Source organism: Candida oxycetoniae, assembly GCF_023343755.2.
Source record: "Candida oxycetoniae strain CBS 10844 chromosome Unknown scaffold13, whole genome shotgun sequence".
NCBI classification, from domain to species: Eukaryota; Fungi; Ascomycota; class Pichiomycetes; order Serinales; family Debaryomycetaceae; genus Lodderomyces; species Lodderomyces oxycetoniae.
Window position 1 is genome coordinate 138,844 of NW_026055409.1, and position 19,435 is coordinate 158,278.

Genomic DNA, 19,435 nt, shown 5'->3' on the forward strand with positions numbered 1-19,435 from the left:
AAGCAGTGACACTATCAAGCAGTGACACTATCGAGCAGTGACACTATCGAGCAGTGACACTATCGAGTAGTGACACTATCGAGCAGTGACACTATCGAGCAGTGACACTATCGAGCAGTGACACTATCGAGCAGTGACACTATCGAGCAGTGACACTATCGAGTAGTGACACTATCTCGCTCTGCTCGATAGTGTTGTAACAAGCTACTGAGTATGGACACTATCGAGCAGTGACACTATCTCGCTCTGCTCGATAGTGTTGTATTTGCTCGATAGTTGCTCCGCGGCATCGACGCGATTAATGAGAAGAAAAACAAAAACATTGAGGGCTTCTTATCAAGGGCATCGCGCGCGATAACAGTTGCCAAGCTTAATAAATAGATCAATCCAGCTTTACTTGAGCCTGCTGGATTGGATGCTCCTTAGACTAGTGACATTCGAGATTCAAGTTCAATGTCCTACAAGGCAATTGCCCCCATCCCATACACGCTATATTATGGCACTTTTATACATACACCAGAATTGGCCAAATTGGAAATCAATATTAATACATTGGTAGGAGTTGACTCTAGTGGAAGGATAGATTTCATTTATAGGAACTTTGTGGCTACTGATCAAACACCAATAGATTTCTTTTTGGAGCAACAACAAGAGGGCAAACTGGCTTCAGCCTCCAATTTCGTTGTCAACGATATAAGACTCATTGATTATTCTAACCAGTTATGCAAGTTTTTCTTTCCCGGGTTTATTGACACTCATATCCATGCATCACAGTTCCCCAATATCGGCATTGGTCTGGATACACCGTTGCTCGAGTGGCTAAACACCTATACTTTCCCCTTGGAACTGAGATTTTGTCTTGCCAACGGCAGTGAATCAAAAGTCGAATTTGCAAAAGATATCTATTCCAAGGTCATTCAGCGCACTTTGAGTAATGGCACCACATGTGCTTCATATTTTACAACTATTGATCCCGAAACGACCAATTTGTTGGCTGATTTGTTACTTCAATTAGGGCAGCGTGGATTTGTAGGGAAAGTATGTATGGATCATAATAATCCGTATCCGGATTATGAGGAATCTCTTGAAGATTGCAAAAAATCAATGAGTCTTATTTTATCACATATCGACTCTGTTGCACCAAAGGGCGAAGAGCTAATCAATCCAATAATTACTCCAAGATTTGCACCCACTTGTTCAAATGAGATGTTGGCTTACTTGGGTAAATTAAGTGCAACTAATGGTTTGCCTATACAAACACACATCAGTGAGAATAAACAAGAGCTTGAACTCGTTGCAAAATTGTTTCCCAATGTTGAAAATTATGCAGAGGTATATAATCAGCACCATTTACTTACTGAAAGAACTATCCTTGCGCATGCAATCCATTTGTCTCAAAAGGAATGTGACTTGGTGTCTCGTAAGAAAAGCTCAATATCACATTGTCCCACTTCAAACACATTTATATCAAGTGGGGAAGCACCAATCTATAAATATTTGTACAAGGATAAAATCAATGTCTCATTGGGCACAGACATTAGTGGTGGTTTTGACTCGAGCATTTTGCAAATTGTAAAACATGCTATATTGGTGAGCCACCATTTATCGATGAAAAAAGATGAAGAGGACGTTGAGTGTAAACTATCTGTGACTGATGGGTTGTATATGGCTACAATGGGAGGAGCAAGGGCCGTGGGGCTCAAAAACATGGTGGGATCGTTTGAAATAGGCAAAACATTTGATGCTCAATTGATTGATTTAGATATAGGAGAGAGAGCAGGAGGAGGCTCGCAAGTGGATGTTTTTGAATGGCAAATTCCTAAAATAGACGACTCTTTAGAGGTGAAGGTGAAGAAAGTGAAAGATTTATTAGGTAAATGGATATTCAGCGGCGATGATCGTAATTGTGTCAGTGTTTGGTGTAATGGAAGATTGGTGATTGATAAATATACAAAGTTGCAGAATGGAAAAGCAGTATAACTCAAAATCTACTGTCTAGTCAGCGGTGAACTGAAAAATGAACCCTTTTATAGGAACAGAAAAGGATTTTGGACTATATAATTTCACAGTAATGTCCTTCTAGAATGCAAATTTCAAAAGCTCAAGTTGGGTCCCCCCCCAGTCAAAAGCACTTTAGAAAAGGGTCCAACCGTTTTCATTTGGAAGAACATGGACTCAAAACAAATAGAGAAACCTAATAAATACTTTTTTAAATATTTTAATACCTAGTAGGAAAGACAAAAAACAAAGACTACTTAGTATATATCCCCATACTCAAACGAAACAAAAACACTTGTGTTTTTTTTTTTTGGTTTTTTCCTTTTTAATGTGTTCTAAAAATGATCAAAATAAAATGCAAATCAATGTCAAAGCTTTATGATAAGGCTTATTGTTTCTCTCCTTCTGCTTATAATAAAGCAGCACCAACCAAACCGATCAAAGCTCCTAATCCGACTTTATTAGCACCAGCTTCGGTTTGAGTTGAGATAGCTGGAGCAAATGAGCCTGATGAGGTTTCTTCAGCAACGCCAGATGAAGATAAAGTTGTTGGTTGAGCAGCGGTAGATAAAGGTGACTTTTGTTGAGTAGATGGAGCTTGAGTAGCGGCAGTCTCAGTAGATGAAGCCTCTTCAGCAGCAGCAGTCTCAGTAGATGAAGCTGAAACGGACGAGGCTTCAGTAGAAGAGGCTTCAGTAGAAGAGGCTTCTTCTGTAGATGAAGAAGATTTAGCGGATGAGCTTGAGACGACATCTTTGCTGTAACCGGAACAAGAGCTTTCAAAAGCGGATTTAGCGGCGTCAGCGTTTCCATTAGGACAAATGGATTCTAAACATGATTCAATATCGCTATATTCAACAGAACAGATACATGACAAGTCATTCAAGCCTGAACAAGAGCTAGACTTGGTCTCTTGAGCTACACAAGCCAATAAACAAGCTGGTGGTGCAGCAACGGCGACTTGATGTAATGATGCCAAGATTGCTAAAAAAGTTGAAACTTTAATGAAGGAAGCCATAACTTATAAGACAAAAGATAAATGCAAGGAGATAGAAAGACCGTGGTGGTGGGATGGGAAAATTGGAGGAGGAGGGGAGGGTGTATAAACAAATATCAAGTAGCGAATGTAAAATCGAGCCCTAAAAGTCTATCAATGAACAATATTAAGCCAAAGATATATATATATATCAAGTTATCTTGAAAGTTTCTTGAAAAGTAAAGGTATCTGATCCTCTCTCTTTTTTTTTCCAATTGGGAAAACAAGCCCTGAAAAATGACGGAACTTGGTAGCGACGTTTATGCTACGACTTTTTTTTTTCCCTTCTCTGCCTTAGGTTGCGTTGCGTTGCAATTTGGATATGCTACCATGTGTGACATTTGGTTGTTGTTGTTGTTATTGTTTTTTGTTTTGTTTGTTTAATATACTGCTGTTTGGGTGTAATGCTAAAAATAGATGTTGCTAGGATATTTTATGAGCCTTTTTGTACGTACTTGCTATTTATGCATGAGTAGTTCTAGACTATCGAGCGGCGACACCATCGAGCGGCGACACCATTGAGCGACGACACCATCGAGCGACGACACCATCGAGCGACGACACCATCGAGCGAAGCGAGATGGTGGAGTAGTGACTGTGAGGTTCACTATCGAGCGTAGCGAGATAGTGGAGCACACAGACATTATATCTCGCTTCGCTCGACAGTATCGAGTGGAGCAGCACTGACTACGCCGACACTATCTCGCTTTGCTCGATAATGGTGCAACACTAGCTGCTACCCACACTGTCTCGCTTTGCTCAATAGTGGTGCCACACTTTGTAGCTTTTATATAGTAAATGTTTTATATAGCGAATGTTTTATATAGCGAATGTTTTAATATTTAATGTGGTTGCAACAAAATGTGTTTATTTGATTGGTAAAGGTTATTTATACACTACTTTCTAATATAGGAGAAGTGCTAGTGAAGCATAGTAGGCTGTTTAACCGTATTAATATTCTTGTCTGTTTATCACGGAAACTGCAAACTCGCGACACTATCGAGCGACACTATCGAGCGACACTATCGAGCGACACTATCGAGCGAAGCGAGATAGTGGAGCACACAGACGAGATAATGTCTCTTCGCTCGATAGTGGAGGACACAGACGAGATAATGTCTCTTCGCTCGATAGTGGAGGACACAGACGAGATAGTGTCTCTTCGCTCGAGAGTGGAGGACACAGACATTATCTCGCTCTGCTCTACTTACATCAAAGCCAATACTCTACATACATGCTCTACATGCTCTACTTACATGCTCTACATACATCCTCCATATACATCCTCCATATACATCCTCCATATACATCCCCCACATACATCCCCCACATACTCTCCTTACATGCTTCCCCTACTAATTTCAAAATCGTATCTTTGAAATCAATTGAGCTCCTTGAAACACTAACCTAACATCAAATACATCCACAGCAACATTCAAATCTACAACAACATCAATATTCAAATTCGCATTGACTGCTTCACGCAATACTTTCCTCGCTGCATCATTATAAACCTTGATTGGTATGCGTGGTGTAGTGATAACTCCAGGCGGGATAATCAAGACTTCTCTTCTAGCTATATACCCCAAAACTTCATCGCAATGCTTAGCGTAAGCTTGGAAAATCTCAAGTTGGATCTCTGCATTGACTAATGGATTGTAAACTTTCAACTCAATATCCGACGTTAAGATGTGGATTGTTACATCAATAATAAACTGACTAAAGTCACTACTACGGTATTCGGGTATATTGAACGTTACTTCAGGTACCGTGACGTTTCGTACTTCAATTTCTTGTAAAAACGAGTTTAATCCTTGGTTCCCAATAACAGAGTTTTCCTTAATGTCAACAGTTAGGTTATTTGGCAACTGTGACGACGAGGATATGTATGAACTTAAAAAGTCTTGTAGCACAACTTTGTTTGAATAAGTTGTATATTGAAGCTTCAAAATAGTCATTAATTGCGTGCGTTCTTGCTTACTTACTGAAATATGATGCTTCATAATCAATGAACCTATTCGAACTCCCCCTTTAAACATACCTAGGATCACCAGTTGGTTTGCAGAAATGGGAAACTCTATCAGAATATCTGTTGGATTGAAAAGGGATAATTCAACAAAAAACTCAATTTCATTATTACTTGCATCCAGGAGATAAATCTCTTCGATTTCAATATCGAGTTGAGGCAAAAGTGCTCCAATGTCTTCCAAAGGGGTGAATCTTTTGGGAAGTGTAATCAAGGGTATGTCTATTTTGCTTATTGTTAGATTCTGCAAAATCGAAAGTGTTAGCGCAACACTACCAAGAGTTGCATTCAACAATATATCTGGAGATTCAGTAATGCTTTTACCATCACCACCACCACCATCACCACCATCATTTATGATTTCGTTTGTGGCCTTTCCTAAAGCAATAGGATCGGTTACAACAATGTCCAAATCTATCAAGTTAATATCAATCTTCAACACCTCTTTTAATTGTTCAATTGTGGAGTAAATGAAATCCTGTGACTTAGCTTGCAATAATTTATTCTCTTTTGTTTCCAAACTAAAGTCCACTTTCAATTTGCAAAGTTCCAGACTTAGACTTAGTGACGTGTAATTCTTAACCAGAATTGTACTATTGTTTTTCACTTTAAAAGAGAAGGTGTTTGGATAATCGGTTTCCTTTGCTTCATTAATCACAAGATCAGTAGATCCCGTTGGAAAACCCCAAAGGTAGTAGGCCACGTGTATTCGCGGGAGTTTTATCTCAAGTCTTGTAGGTGGTAATCTTTTCAACAATTCAAATAACCAAGTGGGTGTCATTGCTTGATTGTTTTCATTGAAATGTAGGTAAAACTCAATTGGGTCTTCGTTTAAATAGCGTTGAACTAATTGATTGATTGGACTTACATTGTTAGAGCAATCGTCCATGAGACGGCTAGGAACTTCTTTTATAACACCTGTTACATTCAATACTGCCCTTTCCAAAGATTGTATTTTGAAGGGTAAAGATTCCCAAATTCCAACTTTTATCAATTCTCCGTTACAATCTGCAAACAGTAAATCCCACCAAATTGTATCCAAAGTCAACTCTAGACCATAGTCATTGTATATCGCCAAGTCAACTGACAAATCAAGAACATCGGCTTTTATTGAATTTATCCCAAATTTCAAAATCTCGACATTTTCGAGTAATTTCAACTCGTTTTTATCAATGGTTATATAATCGCTGATTTCAATGTTGGCCAAATTTATGTAAACCAGATCCCATATTTGCACTTTAACCTTTTCTTGTAAAGCCTTGACTTCCATATTTATCAAGCTCGCATCTAGCTGATAGTAGTATTTGAGAAACTCAAGAAGTCGACTTTGTTCAAAGGTGAATTCGCTCGTTATGTTCAAATGAGTAGTCACATTGTTTCTAATATTTACTTTTATGGGTAATGATGGTGGTGGATGTGCATAGCCTAGTGGTACAAAGGGGCTTTTCTCAACATCAACCAATCGTACTTGGATTTGTACTGGTTTTGGCAATGATATTGAAAGACTACCCATGATAACAGCTCCTAGCTTCACCATTGACTTTTGTAACAAATTGCTCTTTTTCATCGAGTCATAATTAGTGGTTATTGACGCTTCTAGTTGTACTTGGGCTCCTATACTTGTCAATCCTAGTAGTCTAGCATTGTGAACTTGTAGATCGACTGCCTCACGCGCCCTTTCCTCAAGGTTATTAGCTGTTAAATAGACTGATGCAATCAATAGCATTGCACCAATGAGAATGATGTGAAACCAATTGGGGTTTAGTATGCGTCCAAGTAGTGACAAGTACGGTACTTCTGTCCTGCTCCTCAACAAAGGCGTATGTTCATCTACTTGCTCAGTAGTGGTAGTGGTAGTGGTAGTGTCATCACCTACTAGTGGCGGCAGCACTGGCAGCAGCGCCGACTCTTGAAGCTCTTGGTGTCCTCTTGGTGAGTTATTCTCCAAGTCCCTATGATTCATGTTTATTGCTTTTTCAACAGTTCAGTTATTATCAGCATCAACAATTCGGGCCCTACAATTGGCCCCATAAAAGTCTTGAAATGTAAAAGAAAGACTATTGGGCAGTGACACTATCGAGCAGAGACACTATCGAGCAGAGCGAGATAGTGTTGTAACAAGCTATAAAGTGATGAGAAAGTGTTGGCGAGAAAGTGTTTGTAAAAAAGTGCTGGTGAAAAAGAGTTGCAAAGTAGATGTGTGTAGACTTGGTGGGTGTAGAGTTGGTGGGTGTAGAGTAGGTGAGTGTAGAGTTGATGAGTGTAGAGTAGATGTGTGTAGACTTGGTGGGTGTAGAGTAGGTGAGTGTAGACTTGGTGGGTGTAGAGTAGATGTGTGTAGACTTGGTGGGTGTAGAGTAGGTGGGTGTAGACTTGGTGGGTGTAGACTTGGTGGGTGTAGACTTGGTGGGTGTAGACTTGATGAGTGTAGAGTTGATGAGTGTAGAGTAGGTGGGTGTAGACTTGGTGGGTGTAGAGTTGGTGGGTGTAGAGTAGATGTGTGTAGAGTAGGTGGGTGTAGACTTGGTGGGTGTAGAGTAGATGTGTGTAGAGTAGGTGAGTGTAGACTTGGTGGGTGTAGACTTGGTGGGTGTAGACTTGGTGGGTGTAGAGTAGGTGAGTGTAGAGTTGATGAGTGTAGAGTTGATGAGTGTAGAGTTGTGCGACACTAGGTTCAACAGTCTATAGAGAATAGGAAGAGATATAAACTATCTCGCTTTGCTCGATAGTTTATTGCTCGATAGTTTATTGCTCAATAGTTTATTGCTCGATAGTGTTGCGTAGATGTAATAGATGTTACCGTGACATTATAGACTCGGAATACTCGAGTTTGTAATATCGGTCAATAGTACAAACAGTCTTTAGGGAAAATCAAAGCAATACGGTGCTGGTTAGATGAGTTGTGTAAAGAAGAAAGGAATGAAGCTTGAGTCTTGATGAGTTAACCACATCCATTACCACATCCTTTCACGTAGTGACCAGCTCAATGCTTCCAAAGCCTTTTTGCGAAAGCATTTAGGTCTCCTATACTCCTAAACACAGAGACCCTAGACTCCTAAACCACATAACCTTTGAATACCAAAACCACATAGACCATTCAGAGCACTTAATGCATTCAGAGCACCCAAGGCATTCAGAGCACCCAAGGCATTCAGAGCACCTAAGGCATTCAGGTTTACTTGTTATTAGTGCCCTGTCTCTCCAGGCGTGTTTTAAGAAGATAGCGATGTGGAGTGGAGTGATATGGAGTAGAGTGATATGGTGTGGCGTGGCGTGGCGTGGCGTGGCGTGGCGTGGCATTTGTGGGTCGTCCCACACGGCGTCCCGCGCGGTAGCATCAGTGAAAAACCTTCATTCAAGGTAAAATGAATGAAAAGAAAGTCAAACATGTGTGTGACTCTCTTGAGAGCAGGATAATGGGCTACTATGATCTAGATGATATACTCGCCGATTCCGAGAAATTACCTTGCTTGTTTAACCACACAATTCCTGGACTCGGATATCTTGAAGGAAATCCTGGTAAACCTATAAAAGAAAATACTAAAATCGAACTACCGATATGGCTTGCTCAAGTATTGGCAGTAATACACACACAGTCAAACTCGCAAGAAGCTCAAATGTCAGCAACAGCGGCGTCCTCTTTCGAGCCGGACCCCGAGTCAACACCGTTCATATCTCTAATTGACCCCGAGTTCATTAATGATAAAGTGAAAAATGCGTTTAAATCAGACCCACAAAGTCTAAATCTCCATAAATTGAGTCCACAATACTACAAAATGATTCAACGATGGTGCAGTTTGTTTTACGAACCAGATTTGGTTGAGTTGATTATGAATAGCTTGAAGGTGAGAAGCTTTGAAATTAATAATTTCGCAAGTAACGTTTACGCTAAACATTTCAATGATGAGTTTATTTATACTTTGGAGGAGTTTGAAAAACGGTTGTTTAAGGAGACTAGCGAAAGTCATAAATTGATGAGGCAGTGGCTAAGGGAATAAGCTAGGTGATGCCACCCCTTGGATCCAAATGCCAACGCTAGTGGGAAAAGTAATAGAGGAAATGATAGAGACTAAACTAGTGTCTCCTTCAACTTAATACCAGTATCGCCTTCGGTGAAAGAAAGAGTTGCCAGAAATAATGGTGGGGAGGATACTTCCGTGCAACTATTACACTTGTGGGAAATTTGGCATCAATTTGTAGTACTGTTGAACTGTGCAAATTCCCCCCCCCCCCATTATCCCTTTTCACCTGCATCGCCTTTTGGCTCCTGCTGGTGCAGAGCAGTAATGTCTTTTCTATTGTTATTATTATTACAAGGTGAGGTTACTTTCTATATATCATTACTCCATGTTTTTCAAGTTCTTTTTCACAGCACAATTTTGTTGTTTTCCTCCTCTTCAACTCCGCCATCATCATCATCCAATTCCTCATCACTATCCTTAATAAACTCTTCTGATAAATATTTCTTCCTCTTTTGTTTCTTGGATCCATTTGCTGCTTTAACTTCGGGGTCTACATTTTCATCATCACCGTTACCTTCATTGACAACACGCTTCCTCTTTTTCCCATTCGATTTCACTTTACCTTGCTCATCGTCGTTATCTCCTCCTGAAAACTCCGCCTCGTGTTCATCTTCACTAACATCATTATCGTCATTAACGACATCATCTTCATCTTCAACGTCATCATCATCATCATCATCATCATCAACAATCCTCTTACTCTTTGCTGTTGCTCTTTTACTCTTCTTCGAGTCTGTTCTTTTACCTCTACTGCCTCTACTGCTTTTATTATTGACTTCCGAGTCTTCACCAAAAGATCTGTTACCATCACCATAACCATCATCTCCATCATCGTCATCATCTCCATCTTGAACTAATACATTCAGCTTAGCTGCCTCTTCAGCCCATTGTTTTGCTTGCTCTTCTAGAACAGCTCTTTCCTTTGCTAAAGCCGCTTCTTTTTCCTTCAACAAATCTAGCTTAGCTTGCTCCTCTTGTACTCGTGCTTCCTTCTCTTGCTCTCTCAATTGCTTAGCAGTTTGTAGCTTTTGTTCAACTGAAGCTATATTTTCTTTAGTTTCATCAAATGCATTAGTTAACCTATTGAGTAAAGTACTTGAACCTAGATTCGCACGACCTCGTAATTCATCCTTTGGATATGGCGGATGCTTCTCTTCATCAGATGCAAGTTGAATCAATGTGTTGATGGCTTCTTGTAAACCATCGATGGCATCACTTATATCTTGAGGTTTCCTCTGCTGCAACAGTTGCTTACTTACAAAGTCGGCAATTTGAAATTGGATGTATGCAACATTGAATAGTAATGCGGACTTGGAACCCTTGGTCAACTCTAATGCTTGTTTAGCATACTCCAAGCCTCTCTTGAAAAAAATCAAACTTTGGTCATTTGCGGCACGAAGGTACCATGCTCTTCCCAAGAATGTAAGAATCTTCACATCTTTACCATCGGTGTATCTACCCAATGCTAACTCATAATTTTCAATTGCTTTTCCAAATTGTTTCAATTCGCACAAGACATGTCCAAGATTCAAGTAAACAGAAATATCATTTAATGAATCCCTAATCTTTCTCAAAATGTCTAATCCTTTGATAGATTCTTTATTCTCAATATATGCAATAGCCAAACCTTGAGCAGCATAAACGTTTTTTGGGTCCACTGTTAAAACTTTAGTGTATAATTCAATAGCTCTAATATAATAATTTCGTTTCTTTTCTTCCATATTGGGACCTTTGATATCTCTAGCCATGACACAGTAGATATTAGCTAATGAAATCAATGCATAACAATCATGTTTGTCGTAATCAACAAGTGTTTGCTTTTGAAACTTTGTATCCGCATCAGGTTTCATTCCTAATTTCTTACCGAAATTTTTGATAAACCAACCATAAAACGATCTGATTTCTAAATCAGAGGCGTTCAAGTTTAATAGTTCTTCGATTTCATTTTTGATCTCTTCTGTTGATAGTTTCAGTTCCAGTATGATGCATGATAAAAACAAGATTCTCAATTTTGCTGAAAAATAATGTGGGCATTGTGTCAAAAGAGATTCATAAGCTTGCAATGCTTCTTCTTTATTGGAAACTTCCTTGGATCTGGCGAGGTTAAATGTTAGTGTTACTTTTAAATCCTTTGGCAAATCAACTAAAAGATCGCTACCACCATCACCATCACCATCAGAGGAAGTAAACTCTGGATTCAGATCAAGTTGCTCAAGTGCCAATTGGAAGTTTTCTGTTGCTTTTTGGAAATTTTGCTTTGTAAACTGAAATACACCAATATTGTTGTAGATTTCCATTGGTATGCTTTTGCCGCCTTGTTTTGCCAATTCTACTGCTTTGGATAAATAATTGAGTGACTGGTTTATATCACTATCTTCATACAATTTACTCAATGTCAAATATGCATTTAGTGCAATTGGCTCTTTGTTGAACAAAATTCCAGAATCGTTCTTTGGCGCAGATAACCCCCTATTGTTCGAAAGTCTGATATATCTCTCCAATACCTGTACAGCCAAATCTCTTTTTCTTCTCGAATTTTGTTTGGAATACAATATCCCAAGCGAGTAATTAACCTCTAAACAGTTTACATTGCTTCTTAAAATTGATTCAAAAGTTAAACTTGCTTCTTCAATCAATCCTCGATTGTACTGAGATTGACCCAAACCTAGCTTTGCCACTATATTCAGCTCATTCATCTTTATAGCTTCTTGAAAATATTTTGATGCTTGAGTGAAATCCCCCTTGGCAAATTCAACCCTCGCTAGCCATGTGCTACATTCCGATAACACATTTAATTGGTATCTGGAAACAGATGTCTTGTTGAAGTGGCTAAACTTTGTCAAGTTATCACTTCCCGTGATTTGTGAAACAATACCTTTTATAATCTTCTCAACAGTATCGTAATCCTCTTTGGAACAATAGTATGAAACTATAACAAGCAAAATTGTGGCATCTTGGACATTTTGTTTATGTAACTTTGAAACTTCCACAAGACATTTTTTGTAGTTTGATAAAAACTCTTCGTCACTCAATGAGCTATTGAAAGTTGTATAGAAATTAGCCAAAGTTAAAAATATTTTTGCTTTTGTATTGTTTGCATCCAATTCCAAAGCTCTTTCAAAAGCTTGGATTGCCATTTTATTGTCTTTCAAAAACCAAAAACACAAACCAATTCCTACTCTAGGGTCTGGTTTCATTGCTGGATTCAATATCAACACTTGTTGATATAATTTCAATGCATGCGAGTAGTTTTTTGTTTTACTCAAAATGGCCTGAGCTTTCCCCATTAATGCAAAACTGTTATTCTGGTCAGTCCTCAAGATCCGTTCAAAGATATCAAGCGCACTATCATCAGCTCCTTGGTACAATGATAGCACCGCTTCCGCTAACAAATTACTCGTACTATTTATAGGGGATGTTTGTGGATCTTTTTGGATCTTTGCTCTCAACTTGGAAATCTCAGCTCCGGCTTGGGTCAAGTTGGTCTCCTTATCAATGCCTAGAGCAACGTATCTGAAATACAACCATACCAAATACGACTGAAATGTCTTCTTCTCTTCTTCATTGAAATTGGCCGACTTCAACGCCGACTTGATGATTTGAATCGCTTCTTCAAGCTTGCCCAATTGCGCATATGCACTGGCTACTATAATCCAAAAATGTTTACCGCTCTTATTCTCGTCAAAAAACATAACAAGCTCTTCGGGATCGGGGGGGATTTCCTCGGCATTAGTCAAACTCAACGAAACAACATCACCTCCTTCAACTGGAACATCCAAGTTCTTCAACGCCTCAACTCCATCTTGACCAATATAATACGATATATCTGTCACCTCCTCCATATTTGAACACCTGGAAAAGCCCTCGCAACAAACTTATCAGCTAATAGAAGCAATGAAACAACCAGCTTGGTTCGAATCCCCAACTGGAAAGGAAAGAAATTTGTTCGTTTTTTTTTTTTCAATTTTTTTTTTTTTAAAGGAGTCACGTGATTCATTCTACTCTATAAAATATATGTACAAGACGAATACATAGATACATGATTGTTGGAGGAGGAACAGCAGCAACAGCAGCAACAGCAGCAACAGCAAAGAAAGAAGTGTGGCTAGGAGGTCAGTGGGTATTTGAATAGGGGTTTTTACTGGATAAGATCCATGCATGGGGCGTGGTAAGTGGGTTTTGGTCTGGTTGAATGTGATTCAGGCGTGGGAGTTTGGTTGAATCTCCATTAGTAATGTGAGGTTCATAATCATTTGTTAAAATATCCCAACCATCGTTAATGTGAGACTTTGTTGCTGTTGTGGTGGTGGTGGTGGTAGCTGTTGTAACTTGTGGTAATTGGAAAAAATCATCAAAATTGAAATCGGATGCTAGTACATTCATTAATTTCCCTTGGTCTTGGAAATACTCATCTAATTTATAACCATTGATAATACCATGTGTTTCACAATTGGCACAATCGCAAGCATTAGGTGGACATGAACAAGGGTTATTATATAAAGACTCCTTGGATGCAGGTGCGGGTACAGGTTCAGGTGCGGGTCCAGGCCCAAGTGCGGGTCCGGGTCCAGGTCCAGGTCCAGGTCCAGGTCCAGGTCCAGGTACATGTTGCGGTAGCGTGCCGATTGCGATACTATTAGACTGATACAATGATGATGGTAGTCTTACATTTGGGATGCTATTGAATACCAAATTCTGCTCGTTTTTAAGCTGAGCAAGGTCAGTTACTTGCAGGTGGTTTTGATAAGTCTCAAGCTGTGTACTTTCTTTGGTATTTCCATGTACCATACACCCCAGGCACGAACAGTTGTTGTCACAGCAGCAGGTTCCCGGAATAGAACACGATGCTACAGGAATAACTTCAAATATTGCTTCATCCTTTTTAACTGTGTCTAACTCTAATTCTGAGTTTCTCCCATTTTCTTGCTTTTTAAACTCTTTCTCTTGAACAAATTCAACTTTGGTTGAAGGTAGTCTTTCGCCAAGGCGATTCTTGATATACGTTTGCAAAATCTTTGATTTGCTTATATTCTTTTTCTTATTATTGCAGCAACAGTTGGGACTATTCTTTTTGGATACTTTTGGCACCTGACACGATGTAGTCACAATAAAGCTTTCATCACTGATCACGGGTTGTGCAGTAAGAACTTTCTCAATCACATACTGTTTTGTCTTTGACTCGTCATACGGTCCCACAATCTCGCCATTGCTCAAATCTATAACTTGCTTAGAAGATGCCTTCAAAATGACAATAGGTTGAGATTTGCAGTTGTTTTTCATATTTAGCAGCAGCAGCAGCAGCAGCAACAGCGCATCATCGTCGTCGTCCTGGGCAATCTCCTCAGCAAACACAGCTACTCGGTGGTTCGGATTCCCATTAGCATAGCCTCCCGGTCGTCCTCTAGTTCGCACTTGTAGCAACGGTCTCGTGTGATGTTTACACTGAGAAGACCTGTGTCCTCTTATGCACTCCATACATGAGTATTTGGCATCATTTATCAAAATCATCCTCTTGGTGCAAAAAAAAAATATATCTCTCTATAATTCAACCTGGTGCAAAATTTACTCAATAATTCTACCTTGGTGCAAAAAATATCTCTATAATTCTATTAATAATTGTAAATTAAGGATTAAGGAACATGAAACAAAGCTGCAGGTTTATCATTGAACAATCTTCACTATCAATAAAGACTCTATCATCACTAGAAGATGCATACTGTTTAATCCCCTTGTTGTTCTTTAATAACCATCTCATAACAAGGATGCTGAAAAAAAAAAGATTTAGTGACAAAAAGTGAGCAGATAATGTTGACCCCAATTTGGCAGGTCGATGCGGACACTGTCAGACACTATCGAGCAGACACTATCGAGCAGACACTATCGAGCAGAGCGAGATAGTGGGGCACACTAGCAGCCACCGACACTATCGAGCGGAGCGAGATAGTGGGGCACAACACTTTGTAGCAACACTAGCTGCCACCGACACTAGCTGCCACCGACACTAGCTGCCACCGACACTAGCTGCTACCACCCCTGTACAAAATGGTAAATGGTATTACCATTGTAAAGATTAAAGATTGTAAAGAGTACTCATCTGGGGAAAAGCTATATGAAGGGAGGTGGTGAAATTTTTTATTTAGATTGGTATATATTTTATTAATGTTGATATAAGGAGACATGGGTCTTGGTTTGCCTCATTGTGTGACACATGGGTCTTGGTTTGCCTCATTGTGTGACACATGGGTCTTGGTTTGCCTCATTGTGTGACACATGGGTCTTGGTTTGCCTCATTGTGTGACACATGGGTCTTGGTTTGCCTCATTGTGTGACACATGGGTCTTGGTTTGCCTCATTGTGTTTCTCTTTTATAGGAGTTTTTGCTCATGATATTGTATACCCTGCTTGAGTACGAGCCAATGGTTCGCTTTTTTGTTTAGATTGGTATATATTTCAATTTTGTTGACTACTTGTCAAAATCATTGCTTATCCACATATCTCATCTCATCTCATCTCATCTCATCTAATCTCATCTCATCACTATTTTTTTTTTCTCCACTTAAATCTTGTGTTAACATTTTTCCTTCAATTATTGAATTACTTTTACCATGCCGTTAAAGGTTCAAGATGAATATTTGGAAACCGGGTCAAGCATAGCTGCCGACTCGCAGATCAATTATGAAGATGCCATAAGTTACTGGACTCTGGTTCCTGCATCGGTGAATGGAGTTCTCGGAGGTTTTGGTGAACAAACTGCAGTTCCCAAAGTCGATATAGTGGGCTCTTTAACTTTTCTTCGAAGATTATCGAGTCGAATGATATGTCCCGCTGGAGAAATGAAATATACTATTGATATGGGTGCCGGAATTGGTAGGATCACAAGAGACGTGTTGTGGAAAGTGAGCGATAAAATTGACTTACTTGAGCCAGTAGTGCCCTTTGTAAAAGAAATGGCAAAAGAGTTGGTTGAAGTAGAGAAATTGGGGAAGTTGGGCGAGATTTACAATATCGGAATGCAGGATTGGATACCGGATAAAAAATACTGGATGATTTGGTGTCAGTGGTGTGTTGGCCAATTACCTGATGAGGCATTGGTTCAATTTTGGCAAAAGTGTCGAGACGCACTAATGGAGAATGGCACTTTGATAGTGAAGGAGAATATTGCACCAGTGGAGGACATTTTCGATGACACTGATAGTTCTGTCACCAGAACAGATTCAAAGTTTAGACAGTTGTTTTCCCAAGCAGGGTTTAAATTGATTGCTACTGATGTGCAAAGAGGAATGCCTAAGGAATTGTACCCTGTGAGGATGTACAGTTTGAAAGTGATGCAAAAATAAAAGTAGCAAAACTAACATTCATCCCGTTTCAGTAAGACCAAAAACACTTGATAAAGTTTATCTACATAAAAGTGTATGTAACAGTTGCATTTTGACTCAATGTGGCAAATCCCTTACTACATTTTAGGTTTCTCCATGAGTTTTAGTATTCTCAGTTATTTGTATAAACGAGAAAGAACCAATTGCACTAGACAGTAATTCTAGTCAATGCTCCACTACCTTCTATGGCTAGTGTGCTCCACTATCTCGCTCTGCTCGACAGTGTTGCTAGTGTGCTCCACTATTTCGCTCTGCTCGACAGTGTTGCTAGTGTGCTCCACTATTTCGCTCTGCTCGATAGTGTCGTTCAAAAAGAATTTTTTTTTTGCACCCAAAGACATTCTTTTTATACAATACTCTTCTCTAATGAACAAGTCAACGTAATTTTTTTAACAATAAAGACTCAACGTGTAATAAATAGAATAAAAAATGTAAGAACTACTAGCTCTATGATAAATATATTGGAAACTTAACTTACTTTATTTTTGTTTTTTGTTTTTTGGTTCTTTTATACTGCTCTTTGCTTACTTGGTTCAAATGGTAAGAATAATGCAATAACACCAATCACACCAACAAACGCTCCACATATCCAAATAGGTATGGCACTTGCTGTGTTTGAATAATATGCAATAATAGGAACCATAGCTGTACATACTCTGGTTGCGAAAAGACATAAACAGTTTCCAGTTGCTCTTGCTGCCGAAGGCATGACTTCCGGAGTATAAGCAAATAGAACTCCGTAATAGATATATAAGCAACAAAACACACTTGATGTCAATCCAACGTTTTGACCTCTTGTACGAACAGCAGTATAACCAAATAACAATGCCATTGTTGATATACCTCCAATGAAAAGAACACCACGACGTCCCAATCTTGGGAAGAAAAGAAGGAGCAAACCGGCAATTATGGGTCCACCTATTGAGCAAACGTTGGCTATTAAATTATCACGATAAACTCCACCTATCGTATCTGCAGAAATGTTGGCTCCTCTAGTTGCCAAGTATTGTGGGAGGAAAGACGAGTATAATGGGTATGATATTCCGAGGAACGCCCAAGACATGAATAACAATACAGTCGACCGAATAGCTTTTCTCGTGGCAAATAATATTTTCAAATGTTGAAAAGCAATCCTTAAAGTACCCTTCAAATTGAAATGTTTTCTGTAATCTTCGTTACTTTCGATTTCCCCACAAGATTGCAATTGTTCTAAAGTTAATGAGCATGAACGGTTATATTTGTGAGCTATTGAATGAAGAACTTGTATTGCTTCTGCATCACGATTATTGACAACCAAAAATTTCGGAGTTTCCTTTAACCGAATAACAGTGATTCTTAATATCGCCATTGCAAGAACAATACATCCATTAGTATACCATACGTATCTCCAACCTTTATTTGATCCCAGGGGACAATTTTCATAGGAGTCACAACTATTATTTGGCAAATAGGCATAACCTAAAGCAACAGCAACTGTTTGTCCTATACCCCAAAACAATGCAAAAAATGTGAGTAACCACTGATGTTTAAATGGAAGGTATTCTAAAAAAACACATGCATCAAGCACCAAATTACCACCAGCAGCAAATGCTGAAAGAAGAACAAATAAACAATAGCTTGCCATATTTCCCATCATACCTGTCATTATGGCAAATATAGCACTAAGAAGTAACGACAAATTGAATGCGAGTTTTCTTCCAATTAAATCAGCACCAAATCCCCATACCAAAGCGCCAAGCATCATACCACCAGCATAGCACTCAGCACTAACCGGGAACTTGTAGCCCCATTGGTAATTGATAAACATACGCACAGTACTTTCCAAATAAGTGAGCTGTGTATCTGTCCAATAGCCCATACCATTAAGGAAAAAAAGCTTGAGATGGTATGGAGTGAATCCTATTTCGTCAATGGCATCATTGATTAGTTTCATTTTCTTGTGTAAAATCTCATCATTTGCTTCAAGCTCGACCATATCGAAATCTGAAGATATTGTGTCATCCAAGAACTTCTCATTTTGGATATATGTCTCGTCATAACACTTTCCCTCTGTTTCCACCACTCTCTTTTCTTTTGTATCATCATCATCATCATCAGAAAAAGTTTGGGGTATGGGACTCATTATTACTGACCCATCGTTTACATCAGTATTCCTTTTCAGGTGAGATAAATTGGTGAGTCTTTGAGACTCCTCGGTATGGGTATCTAGTATCATTATAGAGGAGAAGAGTACTTTACTTGTTTCCAAGTTAGAGTTCTAATTGATGATATTGAAAATGAAACTGGGGAAGAATAAAAAAAAAAAAAAATGATAAAGATAAAGATAAAAATGAAAAACAAAAATTTTTCATACTTGGTAACTGAGTAGGAAAAAAATCTAGTTGAGATGGCATGAAAAGGCTCAAATGAATTAAAGTAAATCCACTGGATTACACTTGAAGCAGAAGAGAAGCTTTCCTCCCTAAAAAGAAATTCATGTACGTATTGCGCAAGTTCATTACCATTTTTGTGAATGAATATTGACTTTACTTTTCTGGAAGAAGAAGAAAAAAAAAAAAAATAAAAAATAAAATAAAAACGGTGCAAAGAAAATGCTTAAGGCGAAGAAAATGCTTAATGCTTCTTGGTACTAAAAGAAAAGGCTAAAGACGTTTGAGAGTAGAAGAAGGTGGCAGAAATACGGTGGTATTTCGGAATTTCTTAGCCACTTGCTGCAAAATTTGCAGGTTGTGTTATTTGAACAGTACGGCAAATCGCCTTGTCTTTTATTAATATTGGCTATCTCTTACCTTCCTTCCCCCCTAAGAGTGAAGAGTGAAATCTTTTTTTTCAAAAAATATCGAGCAACACTATCGAGGAACACTATCGAGAAACACTATCGAGGAACACTATCGAGGAACACTATCGAGGAACACTATCGAGCAGAGCGAGATAGTGTTGCAACAAGCTACTGACACTATCGAGCAGAGCGAGATAG

General features: G+C 39.0%; 8 protein-coding genes across 8 annotated transcripts; 3 read left to right on the forward strand and 5 right to left on the reverse strand. All coding sequences in view use genetic code 12, as the record gives it.

Moving 5' to 3' along the window:
• Positions 1-453: 453 nt before the first annotated feature.
• Positions 454-1,980, forward strand: KGF56_002074 (guanine deaminase; the record flags this gene model as incomplete). The annotated part of the gene is made up of 1 exon (XM_049323264.1): positions 454-1,980. One exon carries the CDS (start codon positions 454-456, stop codon positions 1,978-1,980), a length of 1,527 nt encoding a protein of 508 aa, XP_049180863.1.
• A 427-nt stretch (positions 1,981-2,407) lies between these two features.
• On the reverse strand, positions 2,408-3,016 carry SSR1 (Ssr1p; the record flags this gene model as incomplete). Its single annotated transcript, XM_049323265.1, has 1 exon — positions 2,408-3,016. One exon carries the CDS (start codon positions 3,014-3,016, stop codon positions 2,408-2,410), a length of 609 nt encoding a protein of 202 aa, XP_049180864.1.
• Positions 3,017-4,395: 1,379 nt separating this feature from the next.
• On the reverse strand, positions 4,396-7,023 carry KGF56_002076 (uncharacterized protein; the record flags this gene model as incomplete). Its single annotated transcript, XM_049323266.1, has 1 exon — positions 4,396-7,023. One exon carries the CDS (start codon positions 7,021-7,023, stop codon positions 4,396-4,398), a length of 2,628 nt encoding a protein of 875 aa, XP_049180865.1.
• Positions 7,024-8,425: 1,402 nt separating this feature from the next.
• PSF3 (DNA replication protein) lies at positions 8,426-9,058 on the forward strand (the record flags this gene model as incomplete). The annotated part of the gene is made up of 1 exon (XM_049323267.1): positions 8,426-9,058. One exon carries the CDS (start codon positions 8,426-8,428, stop codon positions 9,056-9,058), a length of 633 nt encoding a protein of 210 aa, XP_049180866.1.
• Positions 9,059-9,426: 368 nt separating this feature from the next.
• Positions 9,427-12,924, reverse strand: KGF56_002078 (uncharacterized protein; the record flags this gene model as incomplete). The annotated part of the gene is made up of 1 exon (XM_049323268.1): positions 9,427-12,924. The coding sequence occupies one exon, from the start codon at positions 12,922-12,924 to the stop codon at positions 9,427-9,429; it is 3,498 nt and encodes a 1,165-aa protein (XP_049180867.1).
• Positions 12,925-13,195: 271 nt separating this feature from the next.
• MAC1 (Mac1p) lies at positions 13,196-14,590 on the reverse strand (the record flags this gene model as incomplete). The annotated part of the gene is made up of 1 exon (XM_049323269.1): positions 13,196-14,590. The coding sequence occupies one exon, from the start codon at positions 14,588-14,590 to the stop codon at positions 13,196-13,198; it is 1,395 nt and encodes a 464-aa protein (XP_049180868.1).
• Positions 14,591-15,687: 1,097 nt separating this feature from the next.
• KGF56_002080 (N-terminal protein methyltransferase) lies at positions 15,688-16,419 on the forward strand (the record flags this gene model as incomplete). The annotated part of the gene is made up of 1 exon (XM_049323270.1): positions 15,688-16,419. The coding sequence occupies one exon, from the start codon at positions 15,688-15,690 to the stop codon at positions 16,417-16,419; it is 732 nt and encodes a 243-aa protein (XP_049180869.1).
• Positions 16,420-16,966: 547 nt separating this feature from the next.
• Positions 16,967-18,673, reverse strand: FGR2 (Fgr2p; the record flags this gene model as incomplete). The annotated part of the gene is made up of 1 exon (XM_049323271.1): positions 16,967-18,673. The coding sequence occupies one exon, from the start codon at positions 18,671-18,673 to the stop codon at positions 16,967-16,969; it is 1,707 nt and encodes a 568-aa protein (XP_049180870.1).
• Between the last annotated feature and the right edge of the window lie 762 nt (positions 18,674-19,435).